This window comes from Galeopterus variegatus, unplaced genomic scaffold, assembly GCF_000696425.1.
Source record: "Galeopterus variegatus unplaced genomic scaffold, G_variegatus-3.0.2 Scaffold3614, whole genome shotgun sequence".
Taxonomy (NCBI): Eukaryota; Metazoa; Chordata; class Mammalia; order Dermoptera; family Cynocephalidae; genus Galeopterus; species Galeopterus variegatus.
The window spans coordinates 65,489-91,362 of NW_007729725.1; the positions used below are offsets into that span (position 1 = coordinate 65,489).

The window sequence follows — 25,874 nt, forward strand, 5'->3', positions numbered from 1 at the left end:
GCATAACTTCGTATAGCATACATTATACGAAGTTATACGACCTCTGTGTCTCTGGAGGCTGTGGGGCCCAGACCCAGCCTGCCAGACAGAAGTAGCACTGGCCTGGTCACAAGATGGACACGGGAGGGAGCACAGGGCTGTCATCGTCCCCCCGCCTGCTGGGACTTTTGAGAGGGCGAGCTGTGAGTCTCCTGAAGGCACCTTCTGTGGGGCGGGCAGGGCGCAGCTGCGACGTGACCTGTGGCTCTGCCTGCAGACATTGGCACCATCATGCGGGTCGTGGAGCTGTCGCCTCTGAAGGGCTCCGTGTCGTGGACGGGGAAGCCAGTCTCCTACTACTTGCACACCATCGACCGCACCATAGTGAGTATCGCTTCAGGCACCGAGCAGCGGCCACTGGGGCCCTCGGCCTGCTGGGGCTGGAGGGGCGTGGCTGCCCACATGGCTCCTTCCTTCTTCATCCTCCCACGCCGCTTGCTCTTGTGACTCTCCTCAGTCCAGTTGCCTTGGCCTGGTCTCTGCCCCATCCTTCTGTCCAGCTCTCATCGCCTAGAGGTGGGATGTCCAGGCGGTTCTACTTGGCCATGTTTTGCTGGTGTGTCTGGGGCCTGACCGCCTGGTGCTCATGTCTGCTGCCTGTTAGAGCCTTAGTTCAGATCCTTTCTGGAGATCGTTGATGTACATTTTCGGCAACAGCCACTGGCGGATGTGCACCCTTATCCCCATGTGCACAGGCGCCAAGAGGGACCTGGGGATGGGCCCGTCCTGAGCTGTGGGGTCCTAACCCATGCGAGTGGCCAGCGTTGTCCCTCTTGGTGCAGCTGCCATGTCAGTTTTCCCTGGCACGGGCCATGGCCTCCTGCTGTGGGGGTTGGCCTTCAAAGCTGGTTGCCCTATGGCGGGACAATGTTTCCATGCAGAAATGTGTTCACTGTCACGGAGCAAAGGTTGTGTTTTGGTAGCATGTTTCTGTCTGGAAGGCTTAGCACGGCCCTAGTACCGAGCCGTGGCTGTGGGTAAACCGAGGACGATGTGTGGTCACAGCTGGGTTGGGATCTAGCTGTGTGCTTGTGGGCCCCAAGCGTTAGGGCGGCCACCTGATGCCACCGTCCAGGGATACCTGCGTTACTGGGGTGCTGTGTTCATCCTCATAGGGTTTGGGACCTGCTTCTAAAAAGGTCTTTTTCTTTTCCTTTCAGCTTGAAAACTATTTTTCTAGTCTGAAAAATCCAAAACTCAGGGTAAGTTTGTGTTTTCCTCTTTTGGTATTTGGTAACATGGATAGAAACTTGGCAGAGGTCCGAGTGGCCGGACTCAAGAGCTGTCGTTGAGTGGGGTGGTCCCCCTGGGGTCTGAGCCGTCATCTCCCAGCCTCCTGCTCTCTTCCCCCTCCTGTCTCTGTCTGCCCCACCTTATGTGGGTTCAGTTGGGCCTTACTTCTCGTTAATGACGATCATTTAGGGGCAGATTGAGTGAGTTATGGCTTCTGGGAATGATTTCTGGTGGCCTGGTGATTGTGTTGGGGTTTGGTACCACCCCAGCAGCCTCAGGGGCTGTGTCTGCGCCTCCGCTGACATGGCCAGGACGGATTTGGCACCGGATAGCTGCGCCCTCCTGTTTACAGCAGGGGCGGGAAGACCTCGACATTCCTCGGTGGTTTGCCGCCTGCTTGTGTTTTCTTTAATGCTGTTCTCAGAACTCTGGGCCAGGGCAGTAGCTGACCGCACAGCAGTGCTTCTCTGGCCAGGGAGAGTTGCCTGTTTCTTTGCTGACAGGACTTCTGTTCAGATGCTCTCTCCTTCTGGAGAATGAGACGAGATCAGGGTGTCACAGACGCGGCTGGCCCAGTGAGTGTAGTGGCAGCTCGGCTGCCCCTGGCCTCAGAGCCCAGCAGCCCCACTGGGGTCCTAGGTCTTTCCTGCTGTGCTTAGGGGGACGCTGGTCTTAATGAGCTCAGGGACAGCTGCCTCCTGGGGCACGGGCGGCCTCTCCTCACTGTGGTTTCCAAGTGAGGAGAACGCTAACAGAACAGACACTTTTGCACAAAGTGTCCCACTGTAGGTCCTCAGCACTTTTCACCAGTAGGAGGGGGTTGTTGGGTGTGGCTGCTCCCTCCTTGCGCCTGACAGTCTTTTGCTCAAGGGATTTTCTTTCTTCTTGCAGCCCAGGGGGTGCCAGTGGCTCCCTGACGGGGACCTGTGCTTGTACGTGCACAATGTGATGCTGCCATCGGCTCGGGCCCGGCCTGTGGGGCTGTGGGTGGCTCACTGCTGGCCTGGCCTCAGTTTCCTTCTCAGTGCTGTGGGCAGAGCTGTTGAATGAGCAGGGCCGGGGGGCCTGATGGTGCTGGCCCCTTCCAGGGACTCGTCTAACTCTCCCTTTCCAGGAGGAACAAGAGGCAGCTCGGCGCCGGCAGCAGCGCGAGAGCAAGAGCAATGCGACCACCCCCACCAAGGTCCCCGAGAGTAAGGTGGCCGGCCCCACAGACGCCACCCCCATGGTGAGCTCCTGCACCCACCAGGACTGAACCAGGTCTGCGCAGGGGGTGTGGGCACAGGCTGAGCATCCCCTACTGTCGGCAGGATTCTGGCGCTGAGGAAGATAAGGTGGGAGCGGCCACCGTCAAAAAGCCGTCCCCCTCCAAGGCCCGGAAGAAGAAGCTGAACAAGAAAGGCAGGAGGATGGCTGGCCGCAAGCGCGGGCGCCCCAAGAAGATGAACACTGCGAACCCCGAGCGCAAGCCCAGGAAGAACCAAACCGCACTGGACCTCCTGCACGCGCAGACCGTGTCCCAGACAGCGTCCTCCTCACCCCAGGGTGAGCCCACCCGCTCCCACTTGCGCCCTATGCACCTGCTGGCCTCGTATCCTGGCCCTGTGCCACCAGCTGGGGTTGTTCCAGCAGCTCTCTTCTTGTCACCCTGGCTTTGGGGCAGCTCTGCCCTATGGGGCCATTGGGCACCACTCCCTTTCTTCCCTGCCTGTGAGGGGAGCCTGGGCCTGGGCCGTGGGCCCATCGGGCTGGGGCACTGGTGGGAGCAGAGCACCTCTAGCAGTGTCTGGGGCCCGCTGAGGGTGCTTGCTTGGCAGCCTGCTCCAAGAGTGAGTCCGGGGTGTCTCACCAGCACACATGGCGGCCGTTGCTCACACACATTTCTGAGGTCGTAAGCCAGGCTGGGCCTTTTTTAGACAGATGCCTGTATTGGTTGTCAGAGTGGCCGAGATGTGGTTTTTGGTAGGTTCTTTGGATTAGCAAGTGTGTTGAGCCTTGTCTTTATGGAAGCTGAAAAGGTTCCGTGAACGAGCCTGCGGCTTTCCCATCAGGTGGTCAGGGTTGAGCATGTGCGCCATTCTCTCCGTGCAGATGCATACAGGTCACCTCACAGCCCGTTTTACCAGCTACCTCCGAGCGTGCAGCGGCAGTCCCCCAACCCGCTGCTGGTGGCACCCACCCCGCCTGCGCTGCAGAAGCTGCTAGGTAAGCACGCCCCCTGGGGCCCTCCCCAGCCGGCTCTTTAGATTCCTGCATGAGCCTGGCTGAGGGTGGCGGGGCCTGGAATTGGCGTGGTCCCAGGATGGACAGTGGGCTACATGGGTTTGATTCTGACCTCACAGCTCCGGGGGGGGGGGGGGGGGGGGGGGGTACTGAGCATTTATATCTCCAGCAGCTCCTTCAGGCACCCACATGGACCCCACTAGAGTGGCAGGGGGGTTGGCCTCTGGATGGTCAGCGGAGGCTCAGAGCAGGCCTTCGTGACTGTCAGGGCCAACATTCTCACCCCACGGGACTCTAGACAACATCTGGGGACATTTGTGGTTGTCACGACTGGGGGTGCTCCTTGCATAGAATGGGTGTGGGCCAGGGACGCTGCTCAGCACACGCAGTGCCCGGGATGGCCCACTTCTGAGGTCCGTCTCCCTGAGTGTCGGCCAGGAGTTGGCCGGGAGTCATGCTTGGGCGAACTTCGTGCTGCGTGCTGGGCGCCGTCTGGCTTTCCTGAGCGTGGTGCTCACGTGGTGGCCAGGGCTGAGGAGTGAAGGGGTGAAGAGTTACGGGCGCAGGGAGTCAGCAGGCCCTGCAGTGGGTGGGGCTGCGTGTCCATCTCCTGAGCCTGCCTGAAGAGGCCGCCCGAGTGAGCTCTCAGAGAAACCGAGACCCACATGCTTGTTTCTAGTGTGCTGCTCCCTGTCCTTCCCTTTAACCTCAGTGGGATCAAGTTTGCATCTGAACTGCCCTAGTGTGGTCCCTTTTCCAAAATGGTTTTGTGTGTCTCTCCTAGAATCCTTCAAGGTTCAGTACCTGCAGTTCCTGGCGTACACAAAGACCCCTCAGTACAAGGCCAACCTGCAGCAGCTGCTCGACCAGGAGAAGGTGAGCCTGGTGTTGCACACTGACGGCTGTGGGGAGGCCCGTGTCTGTTTCTGTGACGCTGGTATTTATCTTCCATGCCACAGCAGCTGGTGAATTCTCCAGTGGGCCTGCTGAGGTCTGGCTGGCTTTACACGCAAGGCCCCGGTCAGCGTCAGGATCGCCAATGCCAGACCCACCCCGAGAGGCGCCGCTGGGTCTCAGACCCTGGCCACCCTCCCTGTGCTGTGGAGCTGGAGTCAGGCATCACCCTTCACGCTATGTGTTTCTGTCTCGCAGATGAGGGTCTGCAGCTCCAGCTCTCATGGCTGTGAGGGTCTGCAATGAAGGAGAGGGAACGTGTCGGGGTGGATGATGAGGATGTGGGGTGGCACTGATCCAGCAGTCCTTGATGTGGGTGAACCTTTCATAGAATGAGGTGTATGGTCGTCAGAGCTGCCTGCGGGCTGTCCCTGGGTGGTGGGATGCAGCACCTGTGGCCCGTGTGTAGCATCAGGAGAGCAGGGGTCTGACACTGAGGCCGCCAGTCCCCTGATCCCAGTCCCTGCTCAGGTGCAGTCAGCATCTGGTGCTGGCCTAGCCCTGGTCTTCTCTGTCACTGGCACCCCCTTTCCTTGCTGCGTGTGGCTGTGGTGTGTGGCAGACACAGATGAGTCCTCTCGGAGTGTCCTGCGTGGCCGTGCTCGTGATTGAGGCAGGTTCTGCATGCTGGGCAGGGCCCACTGATGTGTGTCCCTCCTCCTGAGGCTCCCTGTGCCCATCAGCATCCACGTTACCCTCGATCCCTTGGTTCATGGCGAGGCTGATGCTCCCCTAGCAGGCTGCCCCCAGCTGCTGCATTGTGTCAGATCTCAGCATCTGCCTCACAGGTGGGCGCTGTGGTGCCCAGGGAGGTGAAGGGGTAAGGCCCCGGCGCTGGAGAAGACCATGGTGGTGCCTGTGGTCTTGCAGGTACAGCTGGCTTCGTGACTGCCCAGGGATGTGGAAAGGCTGGGCCTTCTGCAGAGGAATCCGGAGTCCTTTATCAGTCTGCCCCGTGCTCTGAGTTTGGCATGGTCATTCTGTCCATTGTGGCCCCAGGGCTGGGGCAGGAGAGACTGTACCCGGGTTTCTGGCTGGGACATAAACTGCCCTGCTGCCCAGCCCCTCCTCACACCTGGAAGACAGTGCTTTTGTGTGGTCCTCTAGTCTCCTTCCAGGTTATTTCTGAGCCATGGGCAGTTGTTTTGGACCTTTCTTTTGCTTTTACAAAAAATAAAAAGGCTCATAGTAGATGCCATGTGCTACAGGTTCCCCTTTGTGGTTGGTAGCACGCTGGGGTGTCATTCTGTGTCACTGTCCGAGGCTGTGGCATTTCAGAGGCTCTCGCATTATCCTATGTAGAAACTGTCCCTGTGTAGGTGGGCCTTTGGGACAGTCCAAGGTTTTGCTGTTACACTACATCAGGTGCGTCATTCTGTGTCACTGTCCGAGGCTGTGGCATTTCAGAGGCTCTCGCATTATCCTATGTAGAAAGTGTCCCTGTGTAGGTGGGCCTTTGGGACAGTCCAAGGTTTTGCTGTTACACTACATCAGGTGTCCGCTCCTCCGGGGCTGCCTGCGGGCGAGTTCCTGGAGGAGCTGGTTGTGTCCTTGCCGCTGGCAGGTGTGCTGCTGCCACTGAGGCAACGGAACTCTCCATCCACAACACTGAAGTGAGGCTCGGTTGTGCCCGTGCCTGTAGCTTTGGGAGCCCTTGACATTCCGGGCCATAGCGTGTCACGTCGAGCATCTCTGTTCTCTGAATATGTTTAGAAGGATGGAGGGATGGGGTCTGGGGTGTTTATCCCTGGCAGGACCCTCACATCACCTGCCCACCGTACCTGTTCCCACAGGAGAAGAACGCCCAGTTGCTGGGCACGGCGCAGCAGCTCTTCAGCCACTGCCAGGCCCAAAAGGAGGAGATCAGGAGGCTCTTCCAGCAGAAACTGGATGAGGTAGTGGCCACGCCATCCGGCATTCTGACCCAGGATGGGGTATGGGGTGGGGTGTGCAGCCCGGGCAGCCGCAGTCTAAAAGGACAATTTTCTGTCCATGCTCTCGTCTTACAAAATCATCCACCTGCTGGGCAGTGGCCTAGAAGCTGGGATGTCGAGTTGGGGGGCTGTTCCTGGTCCTTCAGCCCCAGTGGGCCAGCTCAGGCTGTGTCCTGGGGCAAGGGGCTGCAGTGGGCGCCCCCTAGGGCTCACTTCTCTGGGCTGTCATAGTCTCCTGTCTCTTCTCTGAGGCCAGCATTGTGACCACCCCATTCTATGTCCCTGGGGAAACTTGGACCCTTCCCCTTTCTGCTGCCCAGTCACCTTGCCCTAGGCTTGTACCCCCTGAGAGATGCCCACTTGTTGTTGTGTGTCTGTGTGTTCCCAGTTGGGCGTGAAGGCTCTGACCTACAATGACCTGATCCAAGCTCAGAAGGAGATTTCTGCTCATAACCAGCAGCTGCGGGAGCAGTCAGAGCAGCTGGAGAAAGACAACTGCGAGCTCAGGAGTCAGAGCCTGCAGCTGGTGGGTGCCCGCCCTGCCCTGCCTGCCTGCCTGCCTGCCTGCATGTGCCAGAGGAGTGGGCAGAGGTTCCAGGATATTCCACAACTCAGAAAGCTTGGGTCTCAGACCCATCAGGGGCTGGGCTTCCCTTAGACTGATGCATGGCCCATGACATAGAGGTGACCAGAGGGTCCCTGCAGGGAGGGGGCTGGGCACGCCCTCTCTGTGGATGGGTTTCCCTTGTCCCCCTCTCTACTCTGCAGTGGGAGGTTCTGGAAGCCTTCACCCTGGCTCCTCTCCTCATATTCATTCTTGGGACAGCATGCAACCTTCTTTAGCGGTCAGAGCACATTAGGGCAAACAGGGCAGGCCCCTGAGGGGGCAGTCTTTCCCAGAGAGCTCCAGAGGCTTTGCTGCCTTTACTCAGAAGGGCCTGGACTCAGACTCTTCCTCCAGCCCCCTTGTCGGGGTTCCTTTAGGGGTCACTTAGTCCACGTGCAGACCAGTAAGGCCTCACTCCTGTCAGTGGTTTACCATGGGGTCACAGTGCTGGTCATAGGGCATTCCTCACTGCGCTCTGGGTGAGGGTGGTAGTTGTGCCCCGTTTCTCTCTGAGGGACCCCCTGGTCTCCTTGTCCCACGTCCTCAGCCCAGCATTCCAGAAGCACGTTCTGCGCTCCAAGCACACAGGCTCTGTACTGACGCTAGCCTAAGGGAGCCCTGCCCTGAGATGATGAAGCCTGCCGGGCTCATGGCGGCCACTGTCCCCGTCCCCACAGCTCAAGGCTCGGTGTGAAGAGCTGAAGCTGGACTGGTCCACACTGTCCCTGGAGAAGCTGCTGAAGGAGAAGCAGGCCCTGAAGAGCCAGATCTCAGAGAAGCAAAGGCACTGCCTGGAGCTGCAGGTAGCACAGCCAGGCCGTGACCCTGGCTTCGCTTTGGTGGGCAGCGGGTGGGCAGGTGCACAGAGATGGAACCCTGACCTTGGTGTTAAAGCAGCAACAACCAGTTCTGAAGTGTCTTTTTATCAAAAATAATACTGCGATGCATTGATTTGTTTTTTCTTTTCTTTTTTTTTTTTAAAAAAAAGATGACCGGTAAGGGGATCTTAACCCTTGGCTTGGTGTTGTCAGCACCACGCTCACCCAGTGAGCGAACCGGCCATCCCTATATAGGATCCGAACCCGTGGCCTTGGTGTTATCAGCACTGCACTCTCCTGAGTGAGCCACAGGCCAACCCCTGCGATGCATTGCTTTGAACCGAAGACTCACTTTAAGGCTATTTTCTTTAAGATGTGCTCTCTGAGGTAGATTTATTAACATTTGAAGGTTCTGAGACTTGTTGCCAAGCTGCTTTCTTTTTTTTAAAGATGACCAGTAAGGGGATCTTAACCCTTGACTTGGTGTGGTCAGCACCACGCTCTCCCAAGTGAGCAAACCGGCCATCCCTATATAGGGATCCGAACCCGCGGCCTAGGTGTTATCAGCACCGCACTCTCCCGAGTGAGCCACGGGCCGGCCCACCAAGCTGCTTTCTGACATGGCGTGGCCTGGGTGTGCCCCACCAGCCTGCCAGCATGCCCACTGACCTCCTGACCATGTCCACGGACTTTTCCTGGAATGGAAGTCTTCATGAGGGAATACATTTGGGTTCTGACTCTTCATCATAGTTTTCTTCTGTGTAATAAAAGAAACTATGCATTTGTTATAAGGAGAAACAGCAGGCAAAAGGAAAGTGTTCTGGTGTCACCACATACTCGAGTGGTGTGTCCTGCCACCGTGCTGTCCTGGACGAGCCTGGCATCCTGGTGCCCTTTCCCCATCCTCCCTTTGGTGGATGTCCCTCTTACCTCCCTCGGGACATGACAGTCCCCTTGGGTGAGTGGCTGGGTTAGCCCAGCAGCTCCGAGCCCTTCTCCTGTCCTGCAGATCAGCATCGTGGAGCTGGAGAAGAGCCAGCGGCAGCAGGAGCTCCTGCACCTCAAGTCCTGCGTGCCTCCCGACGATTCCCTGTCGCTGCACCTGCGCGGGAAAGGCTCCCTGGGCCGTGAGCTGGAGGCTGAGCCTGGCAGGCTGCACCTGGAGCTGGACTGCGCCAAGTTTTCTCTGCCTCACTTGAACAGCATGAGCCCGGAGCTCTCCATGAATGGCCACGCGGCCGGCTATGAGCTGTGTGGCACGTCGAGCCGGCCCTCGTCCAAGCAGAACACCCCCCAGTACCTGGCCTCCCCCGTGGACCAGGAGGTCGTGCCCTGTACCCCCAGCCACAACGGCCGGCAGCGGCTGGACAAGCTATCCAGCCTGGCCCTTCCTGACTACACCAGGCTCTCCCCAGCCAAGATTGTGCTGCGGAGGCACCTGAGTCAGGACCATGCAGGTTCCAGCAAGGCGGCTGCCAGCGAGCTGCACCCGCGGTGAGTGGCTGGGGTTGGGGTTAGGGTTTGGAGGTTAGGTTAGGAGGACATGTGCGCCGTGCTCGCTGACACTCACCTGGAAGGGGTTTGGGGGCTGCCAGTCCCAGGCCGCCAGCTCTGAGAACGAGCTGTGGGCAACTCCCGAGGCTCCCTAGAGTGACCAAGAAGTTCTTGTTCCAGAGCTGATCATATCAAGGAGAACGGTCTTCCCTACCAGAGCCCTGGTCTGTCCAACAGCGTGAAGCTAAGCCCTCAGGACCTGCGGCCTCCGTCCCCCGGGGCCTTGCAGATGGCAGCGGAGAAGAGCAGTGAAAAGGTGAGAGCAGGAGGAGCGGTCGTCCCAAGTGCCCTCGTGCTCCTGTGTGAGGAGGGCCACAGTCCAACCTGGAGGAGTGTGTGGGGAGGGCGGGGACTGAAAGCCAGGCAGGCCTTTGTCAGTGTCTTCTGCAGGCAGCTCATGCCCTGTCCTCAAAGACACCCTGGGGGCTGCACTGGAATGTGCACGGACAGAAAGGAGGAAAAGGCGAAGTTGCGAAGATGGGGCCGTGGCAGTCGGGGCCCCACGGGCGACAAGAAGTCGGGAGGAGGAGCAGTTTGGGGGTGGGCAGAGATGGCTGTTGATTTCAGAGCGTCCAGCTGCTGTGCCCCCAGAGCACTTGAGGACAGCCATCCAGATGCTTCTGACTGCCCTGGGGAGGGCTGGGGCCTCAACAGATTGGGGACTCCAGCTGGGTACCTGGTAGGACCAACCAGGAGAGACACTCAGGGTTGAAGACATGTGGGGCCCGCGGCAGGACGCTCTGGCACTGTGTCCACAGGGACTGAGGGAGCGAGCCCACGGCAGCAGCGGGGAGACCATCACCAGCCTGCCCATCAGCATCCCGCTGAGCACAGTGCAGCCCAACAAGCTCCCCGTCAGCATCCCCCTGGCCAGCGTGGTGCTGCCCAGCCGCGCCGAGAAGGTGGGACCGTGCAGGACCCTGAGGGCCCCCCTCACGCACAGTGGAGTTTGGGCATTTTTGCAGGACCCAGTTCAGTTCTTTGTTGTTAAATTGTGTGCTGTTAAATTTCAAGCATACTGCAGTGCCCCACAAAAAGTAGATGCAAAATCCACGTTTGCCTTTGGTGCCTTCTGCAGTTTTTAGCTCCAGTCTTTCTGTTGGTTAGAAGGGGTGTGTCCGGGTGGGGAGGCAGCAAAACCTCCTGGATTCAGGAGAAGCTTGAACCCTGGACCCTGACGCCTTGTCCTTGTGGTCCACACCCAGATCCTCTTACTCCACAGGGGTGGAGGCGGAGAGTACCACCTCGTAGAACAGGGTGGGGTTTGGGGGCAGCCTTTTTAATTTTTTTTTCCAGTTGAGTGTAATTCACATACAGTTCACCCACTTGAAGTGTACGATTCAGTTTTATTATCTTCACAGAGTTGTACTAGTTCAGAACCATCACCCCAAAAGGGGACCCTGTCCCCCTCAGCAGTCACTCCCATCCCCTCCCCCAGCCCCTGACAACCATGACTCCACTTTGCATCTCTGTGGATTGGCCTCTTCTGGACGTTTCATGTAAATGGAGTCACACACCACGTGGCCTTTTGTGCCTCCCTGCTGTGTGCCCCTCATCCTCCCGGTGCCGCTGACGCTGGTGTGGGTATTCTCTCCACAGAGGAGCACTCCCAGTCCTGTACCGCAGCCCCGGGACTCCGTGTCCGCACTGGAAAAGCAGAGCGGTGCTAACGCCCACAGCGCTGGGAGCAAAAGCCTTGCCCTGGCTCCTGCAGGTACCACTCCCCTGCGGCCTGCTTCCCACTTCCTCCTGCCCCTCCCGGGACTTTGCTGCTGCTCCCCTTGAGCAGGAGGGGCTGGGATGCTGGGCATGAAGTGGTTTCTCAGAGTGAGGACTGTGGGCTACTGCCCCGTACCCCCCAGGGCCTTGACACCAACTGTCCCCCCCCCCCCCAACAAACCTGGAGCAGCCAGTTCAGGCTCAGACCTGCCTCAGCACCACTGTGAGCCCTGGGACCTCGGCCCTGGGTCACCCTGACACTGACATGTTGCATTTGGCCGTGTCTCCACCAATGAGGCATGCCCCCATCCTGTTACTCAGCTGCAAAGATTGGGGATCTCTTAGGACCAGTGCACAGCAGTGCCTGATGGTGTCTGGTGGGATGCCACTGTGGGCACCAGCCGCCCAGTTTCTAGCTGGGCTCTGGTTCTCTTCCAGGAAACTCATGTCTTGACAAGTCTGTTACGTTAACACAGGGCTCAGCAGGCTCATTCCATAAGGCCAGACAGTATGCTTTTTTGGCTTTCGCTGTAACCGTTCCAGCCTGCCATGGTGGTAGTGTGGAGGCACCAAGGACAGTGTAGGGACCTATAGGCCTGGCCATGTGCCTTAAACTTCGTTCATGACAGCAGGCACAGGGCAGACGCGCGGCAGCCCTGTGTTAACATACAGTGTGTTCTGGTAACTACTTTCAGGAATGAAAAGTAAAATGCAAAAGGCCACTGTTTATTTTTTTTAAAAAAAGGTGACTGGTAAGGGGATCTTAACCTTTGACTTGGTGTTGTCAGCACCAGGCTCTCCCAAGTGAGCTAACCGGCCATTATATAGGGATTCGAACCCGTGGCCTCGGTGTCACCAGCACCGCACTCTCCCGAGTGAGCCACAGGCTGGCGCTAAAAGGCCACTGTTTAGAAAAGATGCTCCGCTTAGTCTCCTGGCACAGCACTTGGAACGTTCTCTTACCAAATGATGGGGCGGGGCTGTATGATAGGCTGAAGGCTTGGTGTCCCCAGAGACGCCCTCGAACCTGAGCTGGCTCCATCCTGTGGCTGGCTTCTCTCGCGGGGTGAGGTCTGGTCTGCGCAAGACAGTACACCATCAGGAGGTTTCTCACCAGGGCTTTGAAGCTTCTGAGATAGGCACCGTGGGAGCGTGGGGTGGGAGCCCTGGAGTCATGGCAGGGTGAAGAGCCACCCCACCCCCGTAGCTAGCCCCCAATCTCCCGGGCCCTCAGGGGAACGGGTAGTACTCAGAACATCCTTCTGAGGCCCCTGCCTGGTATGGTTGTGCCTGCAATGCAGGTCTGTCTCCCAAGCCGCTGATGGCTTGACTGCGTGTGTGGGGTGGCGGCAGGTGCCCACCTCCGCCCTGAACACCATGCTTGCCTGTGGCTCATTGGCAGGATGAGTGACATGGCCTCTTCATCCCTGGGGGCTGCCACAGCATGCGGTGTCACATTCTGAGCCTGGAGGCGTCCTCTGTGAACAGGAAGAGGGGAGGTGGCTCAGGGCTTGAGATGAGGACAGCTCCAGAGTGACTTCTGGGCTGGGGCAGATCGGACACGTGGGAGGGAAGGCACAGGTCTGGAGATGAGGGCAGACAGGGAGAACCTTTCCCTTCGCCACGGGGTGCGTCTGGGGTACGTTCAGCAGCAGATCTCAGAGCAGTGACGGAGAGCCAGCAGTGATGCCTGCAAGGTCCCCGTAGGGCTGGGGATTGCAGGGCACAGCATAGGCAGGTTGCTCCTGCCTCAGACTCCCTGTTCCCTTCCGCTCCATCTCCTCCCGTGTGACCCCAGGGGTCTCAGCATTGTGCTCTTCCATGTGAGGTTGTTCGTAGAGCCTTCCAGGTCCACTCCGAGGGAGGCTGTTTTTGACTCCCAGGCTCGTCCCCCTCTTCCTAGGCCCTCTTGGCTCCCCTGGGGTGTTCCTGGTGGAAGGCATTCCTGAAGCTGGACCTCTTCCTCGGCCAGGCTAGGTTCCTGGAGTCCATCCCCTTGGTGGGCTCCGGCTGTGCTGTGTCCCTGAGACACCGTCTGTCCTTCTTGGCAGGCTTCTCCTACACCGGCTCAGTGGCCATCAGCGGGGCGCTGGCTGGCAGCCCGGCACCCCTGGTCCCCGGCACTGAGCCAGCAGCCTTTGACGAGTCCTCTAACTCGGGGAGCCTCTTTGCCACCTTGGGGTCCCGCAGCTCGACGCCACAGCACCCCCCTTTGCTGGCACAGCCCCGCAACTCCGGCCCAGCCTCTCCGGCCCACCAGCTTGCCACCAGTCCCCGGCTCAGCGGGGCCACCCAGGGCCTGCTCCCAGATGCTAGCAAGGGGGACCTGACCTCTGATTCCGGTTTCTCGGACCCAGAGAGTGAAGCCAAGAGGAGAATCGTCTTCAGCATCTCGGCTGGTGCAGGCAGCACCAAGCAGTCACCTTCCAACAAGCATAGTCCTCTGACTTCAGGCACCCGTGGGGACAGCGGGCAAGGCCATGGGCAGGACAGCCGCAAGCGTGGCCGGCGGAAGCGGTCGTCAGCTGGGACCCCCAGCCTGAGTGCAGGCGTGTCTCCCAAGCGCCGGGCCCTGCCTTCTGTTGCCGGCCTCTTCACACAACCTTCAGGGTCCCCCCTCAACCTCAACTCCATGGTGAGGAGGGGGGAAATGCAGGGGCAGGGGCTTTGGGGCAGGAGGCATGGCAAGTTGCAGGAACACACCAGAAGGAGGTGGGAAAGGGGAGCTCCAGCCCAAGCACTCACCTGGGGGGTGGGTGGACACAAACCTGTACAGTGCCCTGTAGGCACCCAGAAGGTCCGTGCCAGAGCGAGGTTGTCTGAGGGGACAGTCAGGCAGGAGGGAGCTGGCCCCTGAGGCTTGCAGGGGTGGGCACATGATGAGGGGATGGGGGTCTCCGAGGATCCTGACACACAAGGACGGGGTTGGAGGGGTGGCTGTGCAGCCTCAGCACAGCTGTCCACACGGTGTCCTTGCTGCTGCTGGGAGGCTGTGGACTTCTTAACAGGAGTTGGATGTGCCCTCAGCTTCCTGGGCAGCCTGGGGATCTGCAGAAGCCCTGTGCAGCTGGTTGAGGGTCTGAGGCATGTGTGTGCATCTTCTGTGTCTCTGCCCCTCAGGTCAGCAACATCAACCAGCCACTGGAGATCACAGCCATCTCGTCCCCAGAGAACTCCCTGAAGAGCTCCCCCATCCCCTACCAGGACCATGACCAGCCTCCCGTGCTCAAAAAGGAGCGGCCCCTGAGCCAGACCAATGGCGCCCACTACTCCCCGCTGACCTCGGACGAAGATCAGGGCTCTGAGGATGAGCCCAGCAGCGCCAGGTGAGTTGCAGAGGGTGGGTGTAACGACCCCCTTTGCCCCCGAGAGCCCCGTCTCCTGGCTTCAGGGGAAGATGAGGAGCTGATGTAGCACGTGCTTTGCAAGAAGCCCCTCTGTGACGCTGTGACAGCCCCAGGAGCGTCTGGGAGTCAGTGTGGCCGGGCAGGGCTGGCTGCGCTTTTGCTCATCTGGTTAGAAGAGGCAGAGGGAGAAGAGGTGCCCACAGCAAGAGAGAAGTTAAAAAAAGCAGTTTTCAGGGTCGGCCCGTGGCTCACTCGGGAGAGTGCGGTGCTGATAACACCAAGGCCCCGGGTTCGGATCCCAGATAGGGATGGCCGGTTAGCTCATTGGCTGAGCGTGGTGCTGACAACACCAAGTCAAGGGTTAAGATCCCCTTACCGGTCATCCTAAAAAAAAAAAAAAAATGCAGTTTTCAGAGTCTTATCAACATAGTTATTGCCCAGTTATTTGATTGTGAAGATTTATTCCTTTTTTAAAATAATATCTTTATTAGTCACAATTCACGTATCATTCCACGCACCTAAGTCATGCAGTTTAGAGGTTGTGGGTGTAATAGACAGGTCTGCACAAACATGGGCATCCTATGAGTGGAGTCACACTGTGTGGCCTTTTGTGTCTGGCGTCTGTCACTGAGCGTGATGTGTTCAGGGTCCATCCACGTGGTAGCGCGTGTCAGAGCCTTGTTCCTGTTCACGGATGAGTGACGTTCCAAGTGTGTGGATGGGCCGCGCTGTGTCTGTCTGTTCACCCGTTGGTGGACACTTGGGCTGTTTCCACTGGGGATAATGCTGCTATGAACATGTATGTACAAGCATGTTTGAGTGTTTACGTTCAGTTATTTCGTGTAGATGAGCACGTACTGAGCTGGAGTTTCTGGGTCACATGGTTATCCTGTGTTGAACTTCCCGCACTGTCAAACTATTCTCCATGCAGGTGGTACCGTCTCGTGCCCAGCTGTAGCACATGAGGGTTCCAGCTCCGCCACGCCCTCAGCCACTGTGACTGTGTGTGTGTTGACCATGGCCCTCCAGCAGGTGTGGCGTGGCGCCTCCTGCAGTTTTGGCGTGCGCGTCTTTCCTGTCTCATGGGGCCGAGCATCTGTTCGCCTGCTCGTTGCCTGTTTACAGATCTTTTGGCTGTCTCAGTGCGTTGGGAGTGCTCTTCATGTGTTCTGGCCGCAAGCCCCTCACCGTGTGCCCGTGCCGCAGGTCTGCTCTCCCACTCCCTGGCTTGTCTTTCCCTTTGGTGCTGGTGTCCTTGAATGAGAGGACAAGGTTTTTAATTTGGATGAAGCCTCTTTACCTATTTTTTCTTTTGTTGCTTATAGTTTTGGTGTCCTATTTAAGTTATTTTGTTACCGTTCCACATATATGTTATGTTTTTAAAAAGTTGCTCATTTAAGTGCTGTTTTGTGCTGGGAATGCCCAATTTAGTGCGGTTTCCAGGGCCTTTTGGGAAGTCTGCTGTGTCCTTGTTGGCCACCATGTTCTTGGGATACACGGTCGAGATGCTACACAGAAGACAGTTTTATAATCTGGTGCTATTTGAGCACCCATTTGTCCTCCCATAACACGGCAAGCACCTGAGGCGTGACAAGGGGCTCACGAGAGAAACGTTAAAGTGGAGTGGCTCTAAAGAGTGCTGTGCTTCTCTGTGCACTGAGAGTTCTCTCTCCTGGTCTCCCGCGGCCGCGCCATCTGCGCCATCCCTCCAGCCCCGCCCTGGCACGGGTGGGCTCTGCGTTTCTTTGATTCCTGCCTTTCCTGGGCTGTTCGTTTGGTGTCTGTAATCCCAGAGCTCTTGTAGGATGCAATTGGATTTCCATCATTGATGAATCTTTTTTTTTTCCTTAGCAGAATTGAGAGAAAAATAGCAACAATCTCCTTAGAGAGCAAATCTCCCCCAAAAACCTTGGAAAATGGTGAGTAACGAGTGCTCTGCCTGCTGGCTTAGTGACGTGGCGGCACTGTGTCCCTTTGTTGGGTGCCTGGGATTAGTCACGCTGTGCCATGCATTCCACATTCCACACGGGTGTCTAAGCGGGGACCAAACTAGGATTCTAGAATGGTTTCTCAGAGAAGTGTAGCGCAGCCCAGGCAGAGCATGGGCTCCTGTGTCGGGCTGGCCCCGACAGGCCCAGGTGTGTGGTACCATGAGGACGCATCTCGTTCCTGGATGCACGGGATCACCTACATCTTGTCTGTGCTCCTGCCCCTTCAGAAGTGCTCATGCTCAGCTTCCCCTTTCCTTGCCTGCACCGTGCGTGTGCAGCCTGACACCCTCTGCCTCTTCCCCCACCAGGCAGCAGCGTGGCGGGAAGGAAGCCGATGGCCACGGGCGAGCCGGTCAACAGCAGCAAGTGGAAGTCCACCTTCTCGCCCATCTCTGACATCGGCCTGGCCAAGGCCGCCGACAGCCCGCTGCAGGCCAGCTCTGCCCTGAGCCACAACTCCCTGTTCTCCTTCCGGCCTGCCATGGAGGAGCCTGGTGCCGACGCCAAGCTCAGTGCCCACCCCAGGAAAAGCTTTCCCGGCTCCATGTCAGGGGCCGATGGTCTCAGCCCGAGCACCAACCCTCCCAACGGCTTCGCCTTCAGCGGGGGCCTGGCCGCAGACCTCAGTTTACACAGCCTCAACGACGGTGCTTCTCTCTCCCACAAGGTCCCCGAGGCGGCCAGTCTGAGCACCCCGCTAAGCTTTCCCTCCCAGCGGGGCAAAGAGGGCGCCTCGGAGGCCAACCCCTTCCTGAACAAGAGGCAGTTGGACGGCTTGGGCAGCCTGAAAGGCGAGGGTGGCAAGGCCAAAGAGGTGGCCGAGCTGGGCCTGGTGCTGTGTGGGCCTGTGGAGAAGGCCTCCCTGCCGCATGGCAGCAAGGCGGCCAAGGGCCGGGACCGTGAGCTCGACTTCAAGAACGGCCACAACCTCTTCATTTCCGCCGCGGCGGTGCCTCCCGCTGGCCTCCTCAGCGGCCCTGGCCTGGCCTCAGTGTCCTCTGCAAGCAGCGCGGCGCCATCCACGCAGACGCACCGCCCCTTCCTGGGCACTTTTGCCCCTGGGCCACAGTTCACCCTGGGCCCTATGTCGCTGCAGGCCAACCTCAGCTCGGTGGCTGGCTCATCCGTGCTGCAGTCCTTGTTCAGCTCTGTGCCAGCCGCCGCGGGCCTGGTGCACGTGTCATCCGCCACAACCCGACTGACCAACTCACACGCCATGGGCAACTTCTCCTCCGGGGTGGCTGGCGGAACAGTTGGAGGTAGGTAGGCGGGAGCGTCTCTCTGCCGTCTGGTTCCCCGGTTCCCGTGCAGGTGACTCCTTCCTGGACTCCAGCATTTAATCACACGCTGCTTTACAGGCTCCCTTCTAGAGCCCTCCAGAGAGCAAGAGGCTGTGCCGTGGGTCCCCTTGTGCCCTCTGCACCTACCAGCTGTTCTTTCCACAAAATCCAGATGACCGTTGCGTGGGGGGAGGCTCCACGCGGAGCGTGCCCGTGTAGGGTTCTCTGGTTGTAACGGCGTCCCTCTTGTTTTCAGAGAGCACAGTGCACATGGTCACTAGGGCATTATTTCTCCTGTGGAGGTCACCTGTTTAACAGTGACCGCCCCACGGGCGCTGTGGTAAGGCCTCAGGAGCTGTGTCGGGTAGGAGTGAGTCCCCGACAGCGCCTGCCGCAGATGCCGGGGTGCGGAGGAGCCCGGCCGGGCAGGGGCAGGTGTGCCGGAGGGGCGGGCCTCGCCCGGGCGCAGGTAGGTCTCCTGCCGCCGGAGCTCCCGCCGCTTGCTGCTTGTGCCTGCACGTCGCTCGCTCGCTCGCTCGCTCGCTCAGAGCCGCACCTCTTATTTTGCTTTCCCCCTTGTTTTGCGAGTTTGCGTGAGCGCTTCTCTTTTCTTGGAGCGAGCAGGGCCCGCCTGTTGAAGCTGCGTTTTTCTCTCCTGTTTGCAGGTGTCTTTAACCACGCGGTGCCTTCCGCCTCTGCTCGCCCGTTTGGAGCCGGTGTCGGCAGCGGCGCTGTGTGCAGCAGTGTCCTGCTGGGCCTGGGCCCGCTGCAGGCGGCGGCCAGCACCTCGGCCTCTTGCTTTCAGGCCCCGGCCTCGGCCGAGAGTCGGCCGCCCCCTCCGCCTCCCCCGCTGCCTCCCCCTCCGCACCTGGGCCGGGCCCCTGTGGGGCCGCCCGTCCTGCACGCTCCCCCACCGCCTAATGTCGCCTTGCCTGCTGCCTCCGCGCTACTGGCCTCTAACCCTGCGCCTGTGCTTCTGCAGAGCCTTGCGGCCCTCCCTGCTAACCACGCTCTCTCGCCCCCTGCCTCTGCTGCCTCGCTACCCCCTGCTAACGCCTCTTTGTCTATCCAGCTTGCCCCGCTCCCGCACAAGGGCTCCCGCCCCTCCTTCACGGTGCACCACCAGCCCCTGCCCCGGCTGGCCCTGGCACAGGCCACACCCCCACTCCCGCAGGCTGGCGCCGCGGGGCCGTCCGCTGTGTGGGTTTCCCTTGGCATGCCGCCTCCTTATGCCGCACACCTAGCGGGGGTTAAGCCGCGATAAAGACCTTGCTTAGCTAGCAGTTCGTATTCTGTAAGGTAAGGCTGGAGCCACGCGAGGTGGTTCATTTGAGAAACTGAGCTGTCCCTCCCTTGGCAGAGGAGACAGCTGCAGGGCTCAGCAGAGGGCCTGGGGGGACGAGGCTGCTGTGCAGCCAGCGGGGCAGAGCTCCTTGCTTCTGAGCAGTGGAAAGGGGGCACAAGAGCACAGGGAGACGAGGGAGATGGTCATGAGAGGACAAGGGGAGCCAGGGTGGGACCCGTGGACACGTGCAGCTGCGTTAACCAGTGTGGGGAGAGGCCTGTGGTGTGAAGGGCCAGGGACTGGTGCAGCCACCGCTGGAGGACTAGGGAGCCCTGGGCCCCAGAGTGGCCTCCAGGGGCCTTGTTTCCACTAGGCCCAGGTGCCCCAGGAAAGGCAGTGTGGCCCCCAGCCAAATGAGTGGCACCAGGTGCATGGCACCACAGCGTAACTGCAGAGTAGTAGGAGGCTGAGGTTTGTGACTAGGCATGTGTCAGGCCTCTCTGGCCCATGTCCTTGAACACACCTCGTAGGGTGTTAGGAGAGCGGCCCATGTGAGGTCCCGGGGAGCATCAGGCCTGCAGTGCTGGGTGTCGCCTCTCTAGCTCTTTAGCTCAGGGACCCGGCCTTCCAGCACCTCGTGCTCCCAGGCAGCTGATGGGTAGGTAGCTGGGTGAGGCCGCTAGGTGAGCTCAGGAATAGAGGTGGCCAAGCCCTGCACCCTGCCCTACTCCAGTGCCTGGCGCCCAGGACTGCTCTTCTGGAATTGTGGCTGACAGCTGTATGGCTCTCCGCCTCCGGAGAATGCCCCAGCCAGGTGGGCAGTGCCAGCATAGAGTGCCTGCCTGGGAGCAGGAGAGGAAGGTGCTGGCAGGGGGGTCTCCCCTGGGGAGACTGTGCTGTAGAGAGCTCAGGCCTTGTGGCTCTGAAGCCCCGAGCATGGCCAGCTTGTGTCTTCCTGGGTGCTGCTGTGTGAGGCGTTCCCACCTGGCATTCCCTGAGCTGAGTCCACAGTGCACGGGGTGAGGAACTGAGGATGGGGCTGGGCCAGGGTCGTGGGTGGACCATCAGTTTGACCTGCTATCCAGCAATCATGTCAGTGGAAGTAGATGGCAGCCTTGGCCACTGGAATGGTAACAGCCTCCCGGTCACAGTGCTCGTCACCTGAGGGCTGGAGGTTGTGCTCGGTCCTGTTGAAGAGTCCTAAAGGTAGGGTGGCTTTAGCGTGACTTGACCTCATGTTCTCAGAGAAGGCGGTGGCTTGGCTGGCTGCTGGTCTCCTGGGACTGCTGGAGGAAGGCAGGAGATTGGCTATGGAGATGTCCGGGTGTCAGGCACCCTGTGTTCACTCACAGGGGAACACCTGTCTCTGTCCTTGTGTCCCCAGCCTGTCAGGGAGCTAGCTCCGTGTCTGTCTTCAGACAGCCTCCCCTGGTGCTGAACAGCATCCAGAAGGGCTGTCCTGACCCTGCAGTCGTGTGTGTGTGTGTTGATAGGAGACCTCTGGTGCCCAGCCTGGGTGAGTGTCAGGGCACCCTGGAGTGAGATGCTAACGCCAGCCTGCTTTTCCTCCCGCTGTGCCTGTCTGCAGGTAACTAGGATTTCTACCTCAACCGCGCGACCTATGCAAGGACGGTGTGGACCAAGGCTCCCGCTGCACGTGCTGCCCCTGCCGGCTCCACCACCCCCAGACAGCAGAGACGGAAAGGCCAGCAGGACTCGGAGCTCTACTGTGAATCGGTGCACACCTGCAGGAGGCTGGGACTAGTCCAGTTTGTACTGTTGATAGTTTTAGATAAAGTATTTATCGTTTTTTAAAAAGTATAAACAATTCAGACTTATTTTATTCCATCTAAGTCATAAAAGGCAACCTATGGAGAAATATAAATATCTATATATGAGAGGATCTATTTAAAGACACGTATCTGAAGGGCTGGCCGCCAGCGGAGACGCCGACAGCCTGTCCTGGTGCTATCTGGCCACCAGGCCTGCGCCTGCCTCCACCTCCCGGTGCTGACTAGACATTGGCCGACGCCAAAACCAGTTCTCAGAAACGCCTGCCCCATCGATTCCCGCCGCTGTTGCTATACCAAAGGTGTGCCCGACTCGCAGGTGGGGCGGGTTGCTCTTCGTGGTAATGTTCCTCAGAAAAGCCCTTCCTTTCCTAGGGGGGCCCGAGCTAATCTTTCAGACCCTTCCTTTCTCCAGAGCCCCTTGCGCCTGTGCTGGAGCTGCCAGGCGCCCATCGTCCTCTCTGCTCCCCTGCCCCATCACTGTGAACATCCCCCCAGACTGTTAACCCTCCGGGGCTTAGGATCGGTGCCTTTGGCAAGTGAACGGGCCAGGCAGGCGCTGGGACCGGTCAGGCTCTCCTAATTCTGCACGGCAAGCTCAGAGTTCTGGAGCTGACGGGAGAGGAGCCGCCGCCTGGCTTGCGGTTCTGTCTGAGTGGTGCTCACGCGGAAGCCCCCACACTGGACGCCCAGCGGCCTGGCTGGCCTGTGTGACAAGTGCATTTACTTTTGTATTTCTTTGCTCTTCCTGGCTGGCGGTGTGCTGGCTGGTGCCGTGGGGCAGGTCAGTCGTGGGTCCGTGGTGTTTGTGTATAAGAGAAAGTCACACTGATGAGTGACAGTATTTTATAGAGATGTGATGAAAATTTATAAATTTCATAGACTTGACTGCATTTATTTTTAGATTGTATATTGTACAGTGAACTTAAGGAAAAAAAAACACAAGGGGGGGGGAGAACTTATTTATTCAAGTGCACAAAAATGGCATCAGCCCCAGGGCCAGTCCTCAGACCAGACCCCGCAGTCACTGCAGCCCCCACAAGCACGCCTGAGCTGCACCTGCCCTGCTGCCGCCCGGCTCCTGGCCCCTTCCAGTCAGCCTCTGATTCTGGTCCTGCAGGTGATGCTGGCTTCCCCACTCAGGGCTCAGCAGGAAGGTGGGACTGTCCTAGGTGCTTCCAGAGGTTTGGGGCTGGTCTCAGGCCCTCAGCTGTCTGAGCAATGGCATCTGCGCCCTCTGCAAGGTGGTGTCCAAGAGCCCCAGGTCCCTTCACACAGGTCACACACGCTACATGCTTGGACGGGTAAACAGTAGGTCCTGGCAGGGGTGCTTGGGGCCTGCTCCCTCAAGGCAGCATCAGGCGGACTGCCGTTGCCAAGGAAGTACAGCTCGTCCCAGTGCCCCTGACCTGTCCTGCTGTCCCTCCAGCGAGCCCCAGCCAGCAAACCAGGAAAGGCTCTAGAAAATTCAGCCTGCCTCGAGCCTGGGCTGCGGCAGTGAGGCAGACAAGCACAGGTGTCCCCTCCACACCCAGATGACCCCCAGAAGAGCCTGACCTTGGTTCCATGTGGGAGGTTCAATCTGATCCCTGGTTTCCAGCTGGGGGAAGGAAAGGGCAGGGGCCTGGAAGGACCCTGCCTGCTCCGGGGAGGGTGTTACCCCCCACCCTCAGCATCCTGCCTCAACACCCCAGCCCACCTAGAGCAATAGTCAAGCTCGGAAGATGGTGCTTGTGGCCCGTTTAAAAACTGGCCTGTCCTCTCACATGGCTGCCCCGGCGCCTTCTCTCCCTCCAGGATGGTGCTCTCAGCTCACAGGTGCCACGCCCCGGCCCCCAGGACAGGACAGGCAGCACCCTGCTCAGTCAGGTTGCAGAGGACCCACTTCTCCCCACGTGCTCCCTGACGTCATGCCCCAGGCCCAGAACAAAGTGCGTTCTTTAAATGACACCACCACTTCTGCCTGCCCCATCCCCATCCCATGGCACAGCACCATGGGTGATGTGTCCTAACTACGTGACCAGTATCTGCATGTGGGGCCACGCGCGCAACTCTGAGCCCAGCCTGGTGCAGCTAGCACGGGTACAGCCTGCTCCTGAGCCCCCGGGGGCACATGCGTGTAACACATAAGCTGTGGCGTGGCCCAGCAGGGCAGCTGGCAGCAAGATGGTCTGGGAGTCTGGTGCTGGCGCCTGGTCGCAGTGTTCTCTGGGCAGCTCTGGCCTGTGAGTTGGTGCTGCTGTTGACTGTGGGCAACTAGGAAAAGCCCAGGAGGCTGCCACCCGCTCTTGCTCAGGAATTGGTCAGGAAACCTTCACAATTTAAGACGACCCACCCTCCTAGGCCCTGCGAGGCAGCTGCCTGGTCAGTAGGAACTAGCACATGAGTGGTGACTTATTTAAGACTTGCCCACTCCCTTTATTTATCCGCCTGGTTGTGTTCAGCCCTCAGTAGGAGTCAGTCTTCTTCCAAGGGTCCTGTTTCCACCCGCCTCGGTCATTCTTGTTAAGATGGTCCATTCACACACAGCTGCTGTCGCTTCTCTTTAGACCCTTATTTGTATCTCAAAAGAAACTTTGCTTTGTCTTTACAGTAAACTCTGTATTTTAATTGACTGCATTATCATGGTCTGCCCTCGGGGCTGCTGGCTGGACCCTCCTTTCCTAAGGGAATCCCACTGCATTCTGCATTTCCACTTGTAGATGCTGTAATAAAAAGATGGTTTTCATTTGACCCTGGTCTGAGCAGCAGTATTTCTTCCTGGCCACGGGCCAGCGTGCCATCCCTGATGTGGCCAAAGGTTTGCGGGCGCTCCCAGCAGAAGCTCCACAATTGCAGAGGAGACTGGGGGCCTCAGGAAGGCCAGCCCCTCCTTTCAGGGCTCACATCTGACTGCAGCGGGTCCCTTGGGATAAACCCCCCTTGGGCTGAGATCAAAACCCACAAAATCCTTGGCCTCTGCCATTTCCCATGGGCTACAAGTCAGTCGTGGTCCGTCACACCCAAGGGAGGTCCTGACCAACAGGGGATGGGATCATTGGGTCATCTTAGGATTCCTGCTGAACAGCCCCCCCTTTTCACCTGGGGTCCCAGTCTCCCCTCAATCAGTGCAGGTGGCCCAAACCCAGACACTTAAATCTTGAACCTGGAAGGGAGCCCATTGCCCGAGAGCCTCGCTTCAGAGGGGGGTTCCAGCTGCCTGGGCTCCCGGCCTGTGGAGGCTGCCCCTTCCCTCCCTTCAGTCACCTCACCGCCATCCAAGTGGAAAAGAGGTAACTTTATTGGAAGGAAACAAGCCTGCCGACCTGAGGGCAGGGTGCCCATCAGCAGAATTCACAGTGGGTCGAGGCAGGGGGCGTGGCCACCTGGACCCCACAATCACAGCATCGTCTAGCTTTGTACATTTCAGCTGGCGTGGGATAGGAGCTCCATGCCAGTCCAGGTGCCCATCAGGCCCCTGGTGGACACAACTGCGGGGCCGGGCACAATTCTGGGCAGCAGCACGGAGGTGCCGCACCAGTCCACTGGGTCCTGAGGCACAGGGGAGGGTGCTTGCTGGGCTGTTTCTCCAAAAAGGCAAACTTTGCCCCCCCCCCCCCCCCCCAGCTTTGCAAGTCTTTAAACCAAAACACCTTCCACCACAAAGCCAGGGCCCTGCAGGCCCAGCCAAGGGTCAAGGAGGCTGGTCCAGCCCCGAGCTAACGGCCCATCCACTGGCATCATGCCTTCAAGCTGCTCAGCTGGAATCTGGCCTCTTCCGATATGCCGAACTGCTCCAGAGGGTCCTGTGGAGGTGTCAGGGTGGCCGTGAGCCAAGGCCTGGGAGGACCATCCCCGCTACTGCCAGCCCAACACACACCTTCCCCGTCATCTTCTGGATTTCGTTCCTGTAGAAGATGAGGCTTCTCCGCATGAACTCATAGCTGGGGAAGAGAGTGGCACATGGGCACAGAGTCCCGCTCTGCGTGGTGCTGTCCCCCACACCCCCCAGCTGCTCCTGCTCCCCACCTGGCCCGACGCAGCGCCTCCATCCACTCCAGACACTGCTCCTCGCTGCAGCACTCAAAGTGGTACTTCCTCTCCGGGTCTTCGACAAAGCCTGTCAAGGGAAGCCACAGGACTCAGCTTCCTCCTGCTAGTGCCCAAACTGTCACCCCCTCCTCTGGCCCTTGTGTGGGCTCATCTCTTTCTGCCTGTTGTGGGTTGAATTACAAACCCCCTCCCCAAAAGACACGTTCAAGCCCTGAATCCCAGAACTTGTGAACGTGACCCTGGGTCTTTGCACACAGAATTACTTAAAATAAGGTTGTTAGAGTGAGTCCTAATCCAATACGACAGGTATCCTCATAAAGGGAAATCTAGACACAGATACGCACACATGGAGAAGACCGTGTGAACGTGGAGGCAGACAACAGGGGTCACGTGGGGGGAGGTGTGAAGTGTCTACAAGCCAAGGGCTGCTGCAGCCACAGAAGCTGGGGACAGGCCTGGGACAGATTCTCTGGGCCTCAGAGGGAACCAGCCCTGCCCCGCCTTGACGTCCACTTCCGGCCCCTGCAATCGCACAGAGTAAGTTTCTGGTACTTAAACCACCGTCTGTGACACCTCGGCACGGCAGGCCTCGCAAATTAGTACCAGCGCCGGGGTCCCCAGCACGGGGCCTGGAGCTGAGGGGAGACACCGAGGCACCCCGGGGGCAACGGGGCAGGGGGAGAGGGGCGAGTGCCGGCGGCGTTTCGGGTGGCTGCTGGGGACACGGCCCCGCCACGAAGAGCAAAGCCTCGGAAGAGGCGGCGGGCGGCGCCCGCACTCACTGATAGAGAAGCCGCCGGGCTCCTCCCGGGCGACCCTGCAGCGCTCCAGCAGCAGGGCTCCCACGGGCTCGGCCTCGTCCGTGCGGAAGTAGAAGAGGAAGTTCGCCACCAGCTTCACCAGCCGCCGCTTCAGCACTGCGGGCACAGGGCGCGCTCAGGCCGGCCGCGGAGCCGTGGCCGCGGACCTCGCCCACCCCGCGCCCAGCGCCCCGCTCACCGCTGCCCTTCTTGGGGCCCCGCATGCCCAGCTCGGCCGCCAGCTCGGCCGGCTGTCGGGACAGCGCCT

At 59.1% G+C, this 25,874-nt stretch overlaps 2 protein-coding genes across 4 annotated transcripts in view; one reads left to right on the forward strand and one right to left on the reverse strand.

Moving 5' to 3' along the window:
• Window positions 1-20,805, forward strand: part of DOT1L (DOT1-like histone H3K79 methyltransferase) — a 46,010-nt gene extending 25,205 nt beyond the window's left edge. Inside the window, exons 10-28 of one of the 3 annotated variants that reach the window (XM_008585538.1) lie at window positions 257-363; window positions 1,200-1,241; window positions 2,387-2,500; window positions 2,583-2,817; window positions 3,364-3,477; window positions 4,280-4,371; window positions 6,243-6,344; window positions 6,772-6,909; window positions 7,668-7,793; window positions 8,818-9,302; window positions 9,483-9,618; window positions 10,121-10,264; window positions 10,962-11,076; window positions 13,133-13,716; window positions 14,202-14,407; window positions 16,280-16,347; window positions 16,728-17,678; window positions 18,365-18,998; window positions 20,573-20,805. In XM_008585538.1, coding sequence (XP_008583760.1) covers window positions 257-363; window positions 1,200-1,241; window positions 2,387-2,500; window positions 2,583-2,817; window positions 3,364-3,477; window positions 4,280-4,371; window positions 6,243-6,344; window positions 6,772-6,909; window positions 7,668-7,793; window positions 8,818-9,302; window positions 9,483-9,618; window positions 10,121-10,264; window positions 10,962-11,076; window positions 13,133-13,716; window positions 14,202-14,407; window positions 16,280-16,347; window positions 16,728-17,678; window positions 18,365-18,963 — 4,358 coding nt within the window. In that variant the 3' untranslated portion in view covers window positions 18,964-18,998; window positions 20,573-20,805. The remainder of the gene's footprint in view (window positions 1-256; window positions 364-1,199; window positions 1,242-2,386; window positions 2,501-2,582; window positions 2,818-3,363; window positions 3,478-4,279; window positions 4,372-6,242; window positions 6,345-6,771; window positions 6,910-7,667; window positions 7,794-8,817; window positions 9,303-9,482; window positions 9,619-10,120; window positions 10,265-10,961; window positions 11,077-13,132; window positions 13,717-14,201; window positions 14,408-16,279; window positions 16,348-16,727; window positions 17,679-18,364; window positions 18,999-20,572) is intronic. The other 2 variants (XM_008585541.1, XM_008585539.1) reach the window with 2 other exon arrangements.
• A 3,225-nt stretch (window positions 20,806-24,030) lies between these two features.
• PLEKHJ1 (pleckstrin homology domain containing, family J member 1) overlaps window positions 24,031-25,874 on the reverse strand; it is a 2,962-nt gene continuing 1,118 nt past the window's right edge. Inside the window, exons 2-6 of the mRNA XM_008585537.1 lie at window positions 25,806-25,872; window positions 25,589-25,723; window positions 24,783-24,873; window positions 24,634-24,697; window positions 24,031-24,559 (exon numbers count right to left, since the gene is read on the reverse strand). Of these exons, the coding sequence (XP_008583759.1) occupies window positions 24,494-24,559; window positions 24,634-24,697; window positions 24,783-24,873; window positions 25,589-25,723; window positions 25,806-25,872 (423 nt within the window). The 3' untranslated portion in view covers window positions 24,031-24,493. The remainder of the gene's footprint in view (window positions 24,560-24,633; window positions 24,698-24,782; window positions 24,874-25,588; window positions 25,724-25,805; window positions 25,873-25,874) is intronic.